At 29.1% G+C, this 11,970-nt stretch overlaps 2 protein-coding genes across 2 annotated transcripts; both read left to right on the forward strand.

Annotated features, from left to right (window-relative positions):
* Positions 1-391: 391 nt before the first annotated feature.
* Positions 392-7,577, forward strand: LOC123293328 (cyclic GMP-AMP synthase-like). The gene is made up of 9 exons (XM_044874111.1): positions 392-633; positions 1,978-2,252; positions 3,706-3,823; positions 3,882-4,055; positions 5,331-5,480; positions 5,545-5,676; positions 5,747-5,921; positions 6,168-6,319; positions 7,307-7,577. The coding sequence occupies exons 1-9, from the start codon at positions 496-498 to the stop codon at positions 7,382-7,384; spliced, it is 1,392 nt and encodes a 463-aa protein (XP_044730046.1). The 5' UTR covers positions 392-495; the 3' UTR covers positions 7,385-7,577.
* A 779-nt stretch (positions 7,578-8,356) lies between these two features.
* On the forward strand, positions 8,357-11,329 carry LOC123305119 (twinfilin). Its single transcript, XM_044886743.1, has 8 exons — positions 8,357-8,500; positions 8,569-8,646; positions 8,711-8,822; positions 9,492-9,654; positions 9,762-10,005; positions 10,443-10,586; positions 10,653-10,771; positions 11,150-11,329. Exons 1-8 carry the CDS (start codon positions 8,476-8,478, stop codon positions 11,294-11,296), a joined length of 1,032 nt encoding a protein of 343 aa, XP_044742678.1. The 5' UTR covers positions 8,357-8,475; the 3' UTR covers positions 11,297-11,329.
* The last annotated feature ends 641 nt before the right edge of the window (positions 11,330-11,970 follow it).

The following is an 11,970-nucleotide window of genomic DNA, read 5'->3' on the forward strand; positions in this document are numbered from 1 at the left end:
TTTGGGTAAGTTATTTCAACGGTTTATTAAGTTCTTTATTTCACTGATACCAAAAATACCGTTTATGGTAAAAAGTATCATGTATGGATGCCATCTAGAAACTTCCAAAGAAAATTACTATAGAACATTAAAATTAAGAAAAAGTTCATTTCAACATTGGACCAAAAACAGCCTTCTTTGAAGCCACAGGTATGGCTATGTTTGAAACTTGTATTTCACGCACCACTTCGGAATTTCGGGTTCAATTTATAGATTTTGCTCACTTTGTCTTTTTTCTTAAATCAGCCTATGAAATTGTTTGTATATAGAGGCTATGTGGCGTCTATATAAGATTTTTTTATCACATTTCAATTTGTGTTATAACCAAAAAGTTACTTGCGTAGACAATTCTGCATTGAATTTTACTACTATTAAAAAGTATATATTGCGAAATTTCCTTCTACCGTTGATAAAATTGTAACTAATAATTATTCATAAAAATTAAAAAAAAAAAAAATGTTTATTGAGTCAAGGGCAGGATTACCAAATGGTAATAAGTACGATGTTGTAGAGAGTGAATTAAATTATATCAATTCTAAATTTATTTCATTGAATTATGAAGAAAAAAGAGCTACAAGTGATTTTTTCACAGAGGTATTTATAACTTTTAACATGCCGAGAATGCCAGTAAGAATGCAAGTTTTTATTTTAGAATAAACGTTCTATTTTTACACCATGCATATATGCAATGAGCAAGGTATACTAAGTTTAGTCCCAAGTTTGTAACGCTTAAAAATATTAATGCTGTGAACAAAATTTTGGTATAGGTGTTTATAAAATCACCTAATTATTCCATTTTCGGTTGTCTGTCCGTCTGTTTACCAACACGATAACTCAAAATCGAAGAAGATATCGAGCTGAAACAGCGTATTCAGTACGTAAAAAGTGAGGTCAAGTTCGTAAATGAGCAACATAGGTCAATTGGGTCTTGCTCTATGGGTACGTAAGACCCATCTTGTAGACCGTTAGAGATAGAACAAAGTTTAAATGTAAAAAATCTTCCTTATAAAAAAATAAACAACTTTTGTTTGAAACATTTTTTCGTAAACATCACTGTTTACTCGTGAGGGCGAAATTAAGCATAAATTGTATAGTATGTATTATATGGGGATATCAGTTACATATGTGTGACATGTATGTATGTGTAATGTGATAGAGTAATCCACACTGTCTATGCATTATATTTCAACAGTTAACTCAGTCAATTGTTTGTTTTCACTAGTTTATTGAAAAAATCGTACAAATTTTATGAAACTTTGATAAGTCAAATCTCATTGTCGTTCATTATGTTTTAAAGTATCGTTAGGCGCCTAATCAAGTGTCTAGACTTTATGTTTGGGATAGCCACTGCCACTGATCTGCGATTCACCGATGCCCTTTTTTTGGGCAGAATGTCGAAATACTTTTAAGGGAAAAGTATCTAATATCTTCAAAAAGGCTAAACACTTTAGCATACGGAAGTTAAAATTAATATGTATGATATACAAAACTTTTCTCGGTTACTAAAAAACTTCTTTGGTCTGCCTTCTGATATAAAATCATGAAGGCAGCCCGTCTCTGATAATGTTGCTGGGGGTTTTCTCCTGCCTTAAGTTCAACACTGTTTCCAATAGTGAAATTAAAATTTATTAAAAAACGAAGTAGTTATAAGCATACAAAGATTGTTGCTCATCTCTTTTTAACAAAACAAAGTTTTATATGGATCTCTATGGTAATATCGGACAATGATGTCACTAACCTATATTTTCCTCTTTGTTTAATTAGAAATTTTAAACGTTCATATTTTTCGTACTTCTTAAGATTTTCAAAAACCAACTTCACTTTTCTGCCCGTGCAGTAAGAATTCTTCACCTAAAGTAATTAAAAATTTTAGCCAAGCAGCCTATTGCGAATGCATTTTAACACATATTTCTGATAGAGACTATCTTCTTTTCACAGTTCATTCCATCATTCGTAAAGGGAATGAAAGCTGTTGATAAATTATTTGATTCTACGTTTCAATCAATATTATACGCTGGAAGTTACTTCGAAGGCTTAAAAGTTGGTAAACCGGATGAATACGATTTGGATTTAATTTTTAAACTACCTATTAATTATGATGAATTGGAAATAACGTCGTCACCGGAGCGACCTGGTTATGTAAAAATTCGTCTTTCTGATCTTGAACATAGAAGATTGGTTAAAGATCAACATTGGAATGAATGCTATAGGAAGTAAGCTAAGAAAATTTTCAATTTAATAGCCCTAGTGTGGAACTTAAATTGAACAGGCAAGGACGTATTTGCATAATATCTAATAATAGGCGATATATTTGCGAATACTTTTTAACTTTAACATTAACTAACAGTAGTAAATAAAGTCTAAGTATGAATATCTTGAAAAGAAAACTCAACTTCCTCTCAAGAAATTTGAGAATCATACAATATGTTTTTTTTATTAATTAGTAAGTTTCAGCAAGTTTGTGCATATAACCTAAATGTTTAAAAAGTAAGTCAAATGCAAAAACATTAAACAACGATAATAGAGCCAATTTTACAACTGCTGGAACGACTGAAAACTTTCTCACTCCCAAAAATCTGGTGACGAATAGCCAAATCCCCCTATTGCATGACCATCGTCAGGGCCGGATTTAAATTTCTGCCGCCCTGGGGCGCTGAAGAAAATGCCGCCCTATGACTGAAATTTTATTTTAATAGTTTTGATATCTTATTTAAAAAATTAGAATAACTAATTAATTGCAGAAAATTTATTATGTATTACATATTATTTATTACTGTTCTTTTAAATCTTATATATTTAAACGAGCAATTCTTGTATATATATATATACATATATATATATATATATATATAATGAGTATGTAGGGGTTTTTTGGGGCGATAAGTCGATCTAGCAAGGTTTCATTTTTAAAAAACGTCGTTTTATCCGTCTTTTCATGAAAAACTGAAATCGGCAATGCAAATTATAACTCTTCCTGACATCTATTGGTGTATATCGTAGTTAATGAAATACAATGCAAATTATAACTCTTCCTGACATCTATTGGTGTATATCGTAGTTAATGAAATAAAATACATTACCGGGACATTCAAATTGGTATTTGTGTGGAGACATTTAAAACGGTCTTCTATTAGTGATAAAATTTGTGTCTTTTTAAGAATACCGAGGAAAGCTCGGTCATCCAGATATTTTAAATTAATTAGTGTTATTGGATAATTCTCCAATTTTAGGAAAATTCATTGATCAATTAAAGTTTCTGTTATCAAAAAGACATAGATAATTTGAAAATATTTTTAATTCTTCAAAAAAACTATATTTCTGGAATTTATCAATTCCAGAAAAAAAAAATATCAAATTTTATTTTTGCAAACCTTTATGGAAATAAATTAATTAAACTATTTTAATAGTTTTCACTTAAATTTCCTATATTATAATATACAAAATTTTGATTTGATACATAATGCATAAATTATATTTCTTGAAAAATAAAATATTTATTTGAAAGAATTAGTTTAGTTAATTATATATTGTATTGAAAATATTTTTTCACTTTCCAAATTTTGCCGCCCTAGAAAATTTGCCGCCCTGGGCACTAGCCCCGACCGCCCCTAGTGTAAATCCACCACTGACCATCGTTCTTAATTAATTAATTTTTTTTATTCCTAGAGTAATGGCTAAGTGGTTTGATGATGATAAATTCTTTTTACCTGATAAATTTCGTTTTTGGCTTCAATCGGTTGTACAAAAAACCTTAAATCGATACATATGTTCCAATGAATTGGCGGTAATGATTATTTATGATTTTACATTTTCCAAATCAAAAATATTTCTTATTCATTCAGGTATACGTTTCTACATCTGGTCCAGCCATCACGTTACATGTATTAAAGGCTAGTACTTGGCAACGAATTGAATTTAGTGTTGATTTAGTACCTGTTCTCCGAATATACAATCGACATCCACCACCGGAGATTTGCAGAACACATATAAGGGACGCACATATTTCTTCAGGACGAGTAATCAATATTTTTCATCTTATGAGACTTTTTTTTAAGAAATATTGTTTGTATTTTAATGAACCATATCTTTCCAAAATTTCCTGTGTATCTTGAAAAAGATAACCATATGGTTGCGATAAATAACTGGTTGGGCTAAATCTGAAATTTTTTGGAAAATGTTTATTTTTATGATAAAGAATGCCTAAATTTTGTTTTAATAACTATATCTCTTTGAAGTTATATTTCTTTAGACGAGTTAAGAAAAAATGATTTAGGTGAATTACTATGACGCGCTACATATTGAAGTTAGTTACAATTTTTTAACACCATGAAGTAAGACGATAAACGAAATGTCACTCACAATAGATAATGATAGATAGATTACCGAATACCGATTAAGTATCATCTATGAACACAAACAATTATTAAACTTATAAAATCGAAATTACATTTTTCTCTAGTGAGTGCATCATTCAGGTTAATTGAAGCATCCATTATTTGTTTACATTATTTATAAATTATTATTTTTAATTTTATCGAAGAAGAATTTTTTTAAATTTTAGTTCATTTTATTTATATCGTTTAAAGCCCTACAACTTGAAAGTGATAATATTAAAACTAGCTTTTTTATTACTTCAATTTTTCCCAAAAACGGCTCTAATAATTCTTGATGATCGCAAACGATTCTATGTGTCATTTTAACACCTTCATTTTGATAAAAATAAACTATCAATTTTTCTTTATTAAAAAATCGTTTCAAAAACATACACACAATTTTTCAAAATTGATTAAAAAAATACTATATGTTTGGTTAGCCGTCAATATTCGATCTCATCTACTATTCCCAAAATTTTCAACTAAAGTCAACAAAAAATTCTAAGGAAAAATATGCGAAACGAGAATAGTTGATCTTCTGGAATCAATTTAAGAGTTTTATTTATCATACATATGGTTTCCACCTCTTCAGATTTGATCGGGAGACTCCAGAAAACGTGTAATTTCTCCCGTCTCTTGACATCACGATCTTCAGAGTTCAGTAAATAAAGATTTGTTTTTTTGATTAACATTCAGATAAATTCCACAATTCTGAGCAGCTTTTATTTTAAATTATTTGACGGATTTTTATTTAAAATAATAATTATTTATGGAGAAACTGGATTATATAATATATAAATTACCGTATAGCATTATGATTCGGTGATATAATTATATTAATTTCACTATCTCCCGACTTCCCGGAATTTTGAGTTGACGCAATCTAAATCACATAATGATAAATAATATGATTTTTAGATATTATCCTGGTATGTGGTACCAAAACCAGTTAAAAGTGATTATATCTACAGTCGAGTTAATTTGAATTGGCGATTAGCATTTCATGATCATGAAAGGATTTTAATATCAGGAAACGAAAGGTTAAAACCTGCTTTGCGATTGTTGAAAGTAAGTCTTCAAGCCTTAAAATAAAATTTGACCCAGTTAAATGACTTTCTTACCTAAACTTTAGAAATTCCGTGATTCTCGAAATTTTTCAAAAATCGCCAGCTACTACTTAAAAACAATTTGTTTGTGGGAATTGGATAAACCAGAAAATTCAAATATTTGGACATGGGGCTCTTTAAGTTACGTATTTGTTCATGTAAGTTCACTTATATAAAAAATTTAGGTTAAATAAAAATAATTATATTAAACAATTTGTTTATTTCCAGCTTTTAAAAGCTTTTTATGATTCATTAAAAGTTGGTAAAATCCCATATTATTGGCAGAAAGAACACAATCTACTTTCAGATATAAACCAAAGTACAATTGCTGATATGAGCTACCTATTAAAGAAAATTATTGATAAAATTGAAACGGATCCGAAATTAATTCCCCAACTCATTTGTAAGTTCTTTTGTTTTACTTTATTCATAAAATTGATTCTACAATTTAATTAAGTCGTATATTTCATTTGTCACTTGTCAGAAAATAGTTTCTAAGATACAAGCTTTTATTCCATTGAAAACTAAAAACATATTTTTCTCAATATGACTATTTTTGTAAATGTTTTGAGCGCTTAAAAGGTTTTACAGTGTGTGATTAATAAATATTTTTTTAAGTTTTATTCTTAAAAATTTTTTTTAATATCAGTGTCAACAGAAGAATATCAACTGTATAAGTACGAGCAAAGCCAGCGGAATGAGATTGAGCAGAGCGAGCGGTGTAGGATCGAGGAACATTTTAGAGTTAACTACGAGCATGCAGCTGATTCGAGAAATGAATCAAGTCTTTTTTGGAGAGTGGTAATTGGGCTTGCAATAACAACAATAGCATTTTTTTGGGCTAGTAAACATAATTGATTAAATTACAAATGTTATTTCTGTTTTACTTGAAAATAAATGCACTTGCATAGTCGGTTGATTGATTGTCTTCTAGTAGATTTTGACTTTATGAAAATGCTGTCTCTGATAATAATAAAAATATAGCCTAAGAGGGACATGCAAGTTTTACTCTCGAGCAGGTTGGAGAGGTTTCTGTTCCGGAAAATAAAGATTCAAGGTTACTCTAACAAATGCTGGAACCTCAGCCAGGCAACCGGGGATCGTAGGTCTTAGCGGAGTGCCAAACATGCAATTAACATCATAATGTTAAAAGAAATGTTAAAAACAATTTGCTAAAGCATCAGCCAGGTAACATTAAGTCTGAGTGAAAACCCTTTAGCTCCATCTTTTGATTTAAATACATGTTACAAATATAATAAATATAATTTATAAGATTATTGAGTAATAAAAACAAATAATAAGCCGGTTTCGAACGCTGGCCTCGAGTATCGGAGTCTAGTGGTCGACCACTAAACTACCGGGTCTCTGTGTGAAAGTATAATATTTTATAATATTTTAGTTATAGTATGACATGGAGGTTTTTATTTGTTGAAACGTAACTCTCTATCTTCATTAACTTATATCTCCCTCTCAACTTGATCACACTTTTCGTAACACGCTTGATCTCTTTCTATCTTTACTAACTTATATCTCCCTTTCAACTTTCATACATTTTCCAGTTTACTCCCCAAGTCAAGCGTGCCTAAAGACGCTTTAACTAAACTCTATTATTTAACTGTTTGTATACACATGAGTAGAGACATGAGTTTGAAATTATATTAATATAGCTATTTCTTATTAACTACAATAGTCTAACTATAGTTGTTTCTGTTCAATAATATAATGTTTTAAATTTCCATTATTATATGTCAACAATGAAACGGTCAATAATTTTTTTTTTTTTTGTAGAATGTTCCGAAATTTGTTAGAGCAACCTTGAATCTTTATTTTTCGCAACAGAAAACTCACCAACCTATTCAAGAGTAAAACTTGCATGCGCACTTCTTGCTCTAATAGCGGAATAAAATAGGACAAACGGAGAAGGGGAGAAAAGAGACAAGCATCTGAATATTAAAATTATATAACCTTCAAACGTAAAAGTTTAATAAATTATGTTCGAATTTCGAACGATTTCTATCTAAAATTTAAAACATTTTTCGTACATAATTAGTCTCTAGGAATAACCTAAAATTAATTTTATAAATGTTTTAATAATAATATTTTATTACTAATTTTTTAAAGAAATGTCTATTTTAATAATTAATAAAAAAATTGTACTTTTTATAAAATAAATTGTATTTTTATATCAATTCGTTTCCAACAATAAATTAAGGAAAACATGCAGTAACCACATTTATAATATATAATCACAGTTCAAGATTAGAGCCACGTTCGCTTGGTGTTTGAATCCTTAATTCTGCTCAAAAGTGAATCTTAAATTATATACTCTGCTGTTAGAGTTGAGTTGGGAAAGTAGTTTTTACATTTACTCTCTTCCAAATTACTCATTTATTGACGAGCGAAAGAGATTTAAAAAAATGTTTTACGTATCTCCAACGCATGATTTTCATTCGATTAAACTCAATAATGACATATTTTTAAGTCGCATTTCCTCCGAAGCGTTTTCCGAAAAAATATTTTAAGCAAAATTGTTAGTCTTATCAACTTTCTATAGGTAGAGTATCAACTTTCTAACTTAATGTGTTATTCTTTCCTTTACCGTTTAGGATCTAAATTGGTTCTAAAAGAAACCCAAAGAACTAAATCCAATTAGATCCAGATCCAGAAGTTATTTTTTGATTGGTTAACTACAAAACGAGATATTTGGATGTATACATTAAAATGGCCCACCCTGTATATGATTGCTTTTGATACCATATTTAAGTTCAGTGTAACAATATCAACAATAATATTAGTTGATATATTTCGAGTTCAGTGAATTGATTAAATGTCATTTGCAGTTATTCGACATTAGTTGAAAGAGTTGTCACGTAATCTAATTTAAAATTTCAATTTTTTAATTGAAAATCCAATTATTTTATAGTAAAATAATTGTACCAGAACAGCACTGACGAACAATGTCTCATCAAACAGGCATTAAAGGTTTATTAATTTATTTTTTAAATACATTTATTTACAATATAATTCTAATAATAGGGTTAATTTTTCAGCAAACGATTCGTTAAAGAAGTTTTTTGGAAAGTGCCGTGAAGGAAAAATACGTGTTTTTAAAATATCAATAGAAAATGGTAATTAAGAATAAAATGATGAATTTTTTTCATTAAATTTTTTTAACTATTGTTATACTTTTAGAGGAATTGACATTGTCGGCATACAAGGATGTCAAAAGTACGTGGGAGAAAGATTATGATAAGAAAATTAAACCATTGGTTGAAGAAAATAAGCCATGTTATATATTTTACAGGTATGTGTGTTAAATCTTTCTTTATTGAAAAATAATTTTTCCTTAGTTTACGATAAGAAAATTAAATTAAAAGAATTTTTCCTTGTAACATAAAATGACAAATAAATTGTTCTGGAAAAACAAATTAACTGATAGATAATTTTCGAAAAAACTCATTACGCTCCGTTTTTATATTTACATTGTATGTCAAATTTCACAAATATATCGAGAATAATTGTCAAAATTAATAAAAACTGTTAATGATTCGGGAGGTGTACGAGAAAAATCTGTAGGGACACTTTAATATCGATCAATTTGCCATTTCGTCTTAAGTTTCAATCTAGTATTTCTGATCAGGAGGAGATATAATCGTTCAAATTTAAAATACGTTTTAGACAGATTTTATAATCTCTCTTGAAATATTTTTGCCCGTGTCTCCTGGACTATAACTATTAATTCTACATCGAAAAACTTTTAAAAACTCTTCTACTCAAAACCATTGTCTTTTATGTGCTGTCGTCATAAGATCCCCTATAAACATTTAAAAGGCCCGTTCTCATTATACTTTAATTATAAAATTTGTAATTAGAGCACCATAAGAATACTAGTTCAGCCAGAGTAGTAGATTTCTGCAACCTCTTACGTTTTATTTATTGAATTAAAACGTAAATATTTTTGTTATTATTGTAGATTAGATACAAAAAATGCTTCTGGATACGAATGGCTATTAATTAGTTGGATACCGGATACAGCGACAGTCCGCGAAAAAATGTTATACGCATCCACAAAAGCAACATTAAAGCAAGAATTTGGTACTGGGTATATTAAGGAAGAAATTCATGGAACTACATTGGTAAATTCAATTTTTAGGATTCCGTCATCAAACATGAAAAACAGAACCCTTCTTGAAGAGAGTTCTTTTACTTGAAACTTAACGAGGAGAATACATTTCTGTTTTAGGACGATGTTACATTAAGTGGATATCAACGTTACAAAACATCAGCCAAAGCACCGGCTCCATTAACTAGTCGTGAAGAAGAGTTACAAGAATTACGTAAATCTGAATTAAGTTCATGTACTGATTATAGTGTAGATAGTCGTCAACAAACCCTTGGCGGTGTTTCATTTCCAATGACTGAATCAGCAAAACAAGCAATTTTAGATATGGCACGAGGATCTTATGACTATTTACAATTTCGCATCGGTAATTATATTTTTAGTAATACTAAACACTCTAACGAAGGTCACGGGAAAGGTGGGTGTGTGTTATATATCCTTTTCATGGTCCCCAGAACTCAGTTTGTGGATTTTTTGGTTCAAATGAGCTGAAATTCGGTGTGTAACTGGTTTCAGCAATGGGGACAGGGTTTCTAGGGGAAAAGGAGAAAAAACGCTTTTTCGCGGTTTTATGAAATTAAAGTTGAGTACAATCTCCCTAAATTGAGCAAGAAGGTTAAAAATCCGCATGTAAATTAATTTAGTGCCTTAAATGAATTTGCATTAAATATTGCATTTTTGGGAAACACATGGGTAAAGGCATAAATCCCATTCAATAAAAAGCATTCTATAATAAGAAATATATGAATAAAGAGAGGGGTTATGACTTTAGGGGATTTTAATCTAAAATATAACTTTTTCTAGAAATCGAAGAAGAAAGAATAGATTTAGTTACAGCAAGTAATATTAGTTTAGAAAAGTTACCATCACAAATACCCGAAGATACTGCACGTTATCATTTATACAAATTTAAGCACACACATGAAGGGGATTATTTGGAAAATATTGGTAAGATTTAAAAAAAAATCTGAATACTCTTAAATATTTTTTCATGTTCTTTCCATTTTATTTCAGTATTCATATATTCCATGCCTGGTTACAATTGCTCGATAAAAGAACGCATGCTTTATTCGAGTTGTAAGGCGCCGTTTTTAGTTCAAATTGAAAATATGGGATTAGAAATCGAGAAAAAGGTTTGTATTAATTAATTTTTTTTTTTTTATTCTAATTTGCTGTCTGATCCAGAATGTCGAAGGCAAATATCAAATGGATTTTTAAATTTAAATTACAGTTATTCGAATATTCTATCCTCTCGATTGGGTGTAGTGAGCTTTAATTTGTGGAAATTTATTTTAATATAGTTAGGTGTTGAAGTAGTATATTACAAGCCGAGAGAGACAAACATGAAATCTGAGACATTATTTACTTGCTCCCCTAGTGTATATCAGATAGTGAAGAAATGGAAGTTACAGTTTAGATCTAGAAAGATAAAGATTGTTGGTTCGATCCCCACCAAGATCTTAATAATGTTATAAATTTTTTTAAATTAATTTTTAATCATAACATTTTAGTTAGAAATTGAATCCGGCTCTGAGTTAACTGAAGATTATTTGCAAGATGAAATACATCCAAAGAAAAATTTACATAGACCAAAATTTGCAAAACCAAAAGGACCACCAAATCGAGGTGCCAAACGATTAACTAAAACGACAAATTAATCATAAAACCGAACAAATAAAAACAAAACAAGACTTCGTCAATGATAATGATTAAAAATAAGACTTAAATTATGATATATCATATATTTTTAAAACTGTTAAAACAGTTTACTATTTAGACATTTTTTTATCAATATAAGAGTAATATATAGAGTGTCCTTTTTTTAAAAAAAAAAAAAAAAAAACAAACAAACAAACAAAAAGTATTTATGTAACAGCAGTAGATGCAATTATTTTAGCTGTAAATGAAAACTTGAAAAAAAAATGTCCACATTCTTAATTTTAGTTTATTACAAAAAATTAACAAAAATTTGTGCTGAATAATGGCCACAATGCGCCATATTGAAGTTTCCACGGCGTCATTTATCTTATGCCAAACAATCACTTAGCATTTGATTATTTTTTGACTCTTTTTGAACTAAATTGAGCGTGATTTTTTCTAGACTAAAAAAAATTAAAAATTTGTATTTGCTCATTCAAAAGTTCTAGAATTCAGACAGATCAAGTGGTGCAAAATGATTTTAACGATTTGAATCTTTTATTATTTCTTTCTAAGCGATAATTATACGTATATTAAGTAAGAGTAGTTTTTTTTTCTGTTTAATTACAAGTGAAGAATATTTCCTGGGAAAAAGCAATTTGTTTTAGAAAACTTTTAAGAATTTTTCAAGTAT

Source organism: Chrysoperla carnea, chromosome 1 (assembly GCF_905475395.1).
Source record: "Chrysoperla carnea chromosome 1, inChrCarn1.1, whole genome shotgun sequence".
Classification (NCBI taxonomy): Eukaryota; Metazoa; Arthropoda; class Insecta; order Neuroptera; family Chrysopidae; genus Chrysoperla; species Chrysoperla carnea.

Bases quoted from the DNA above. Each gene is read 5' to 3' on its own strand.
- LOC123293328 (XM_044874111.1), top strand. From the start codon at position 496: ATGTTTATTGAGTCAAGGGCAGGATTACCAAATGGTAATAAGTACGAT. The intron at 2,253-3,705 runs GTAAGCTAAGAA...TTTTATTCCTAG, and splicing joins TGGAATGAATGCTATAGGAA to AGTAATGGCTAAGTGGTTTG. The intron at 5,922-6,167 runs GTAAGTTCTTTT...TTTTAATATCAG, and splicing joins ATTAATTCCCCAACTCATTT to TGTCAACAGAAGAATATCAA.
- LOC123305119 (XM_044886743.1), top strand. From the start codon at position 8,476: ATGTCTCATCAAACAGGCATTAAAG. The intron at 8,501-8,568 runs GTTTATTAATTT...TTAATTTTTCAG, and splicing joins TCATCAAACAGGCATTAAAG to CAAACGATTCGTTAAAGAAG. The intron at 10,587-10,652 runs GTAAGATTTAAA...ATTTTATTTCAG, and splicing joins GGATTATTTGGAAAATATTG to TATTCATATATTCCATGCCT.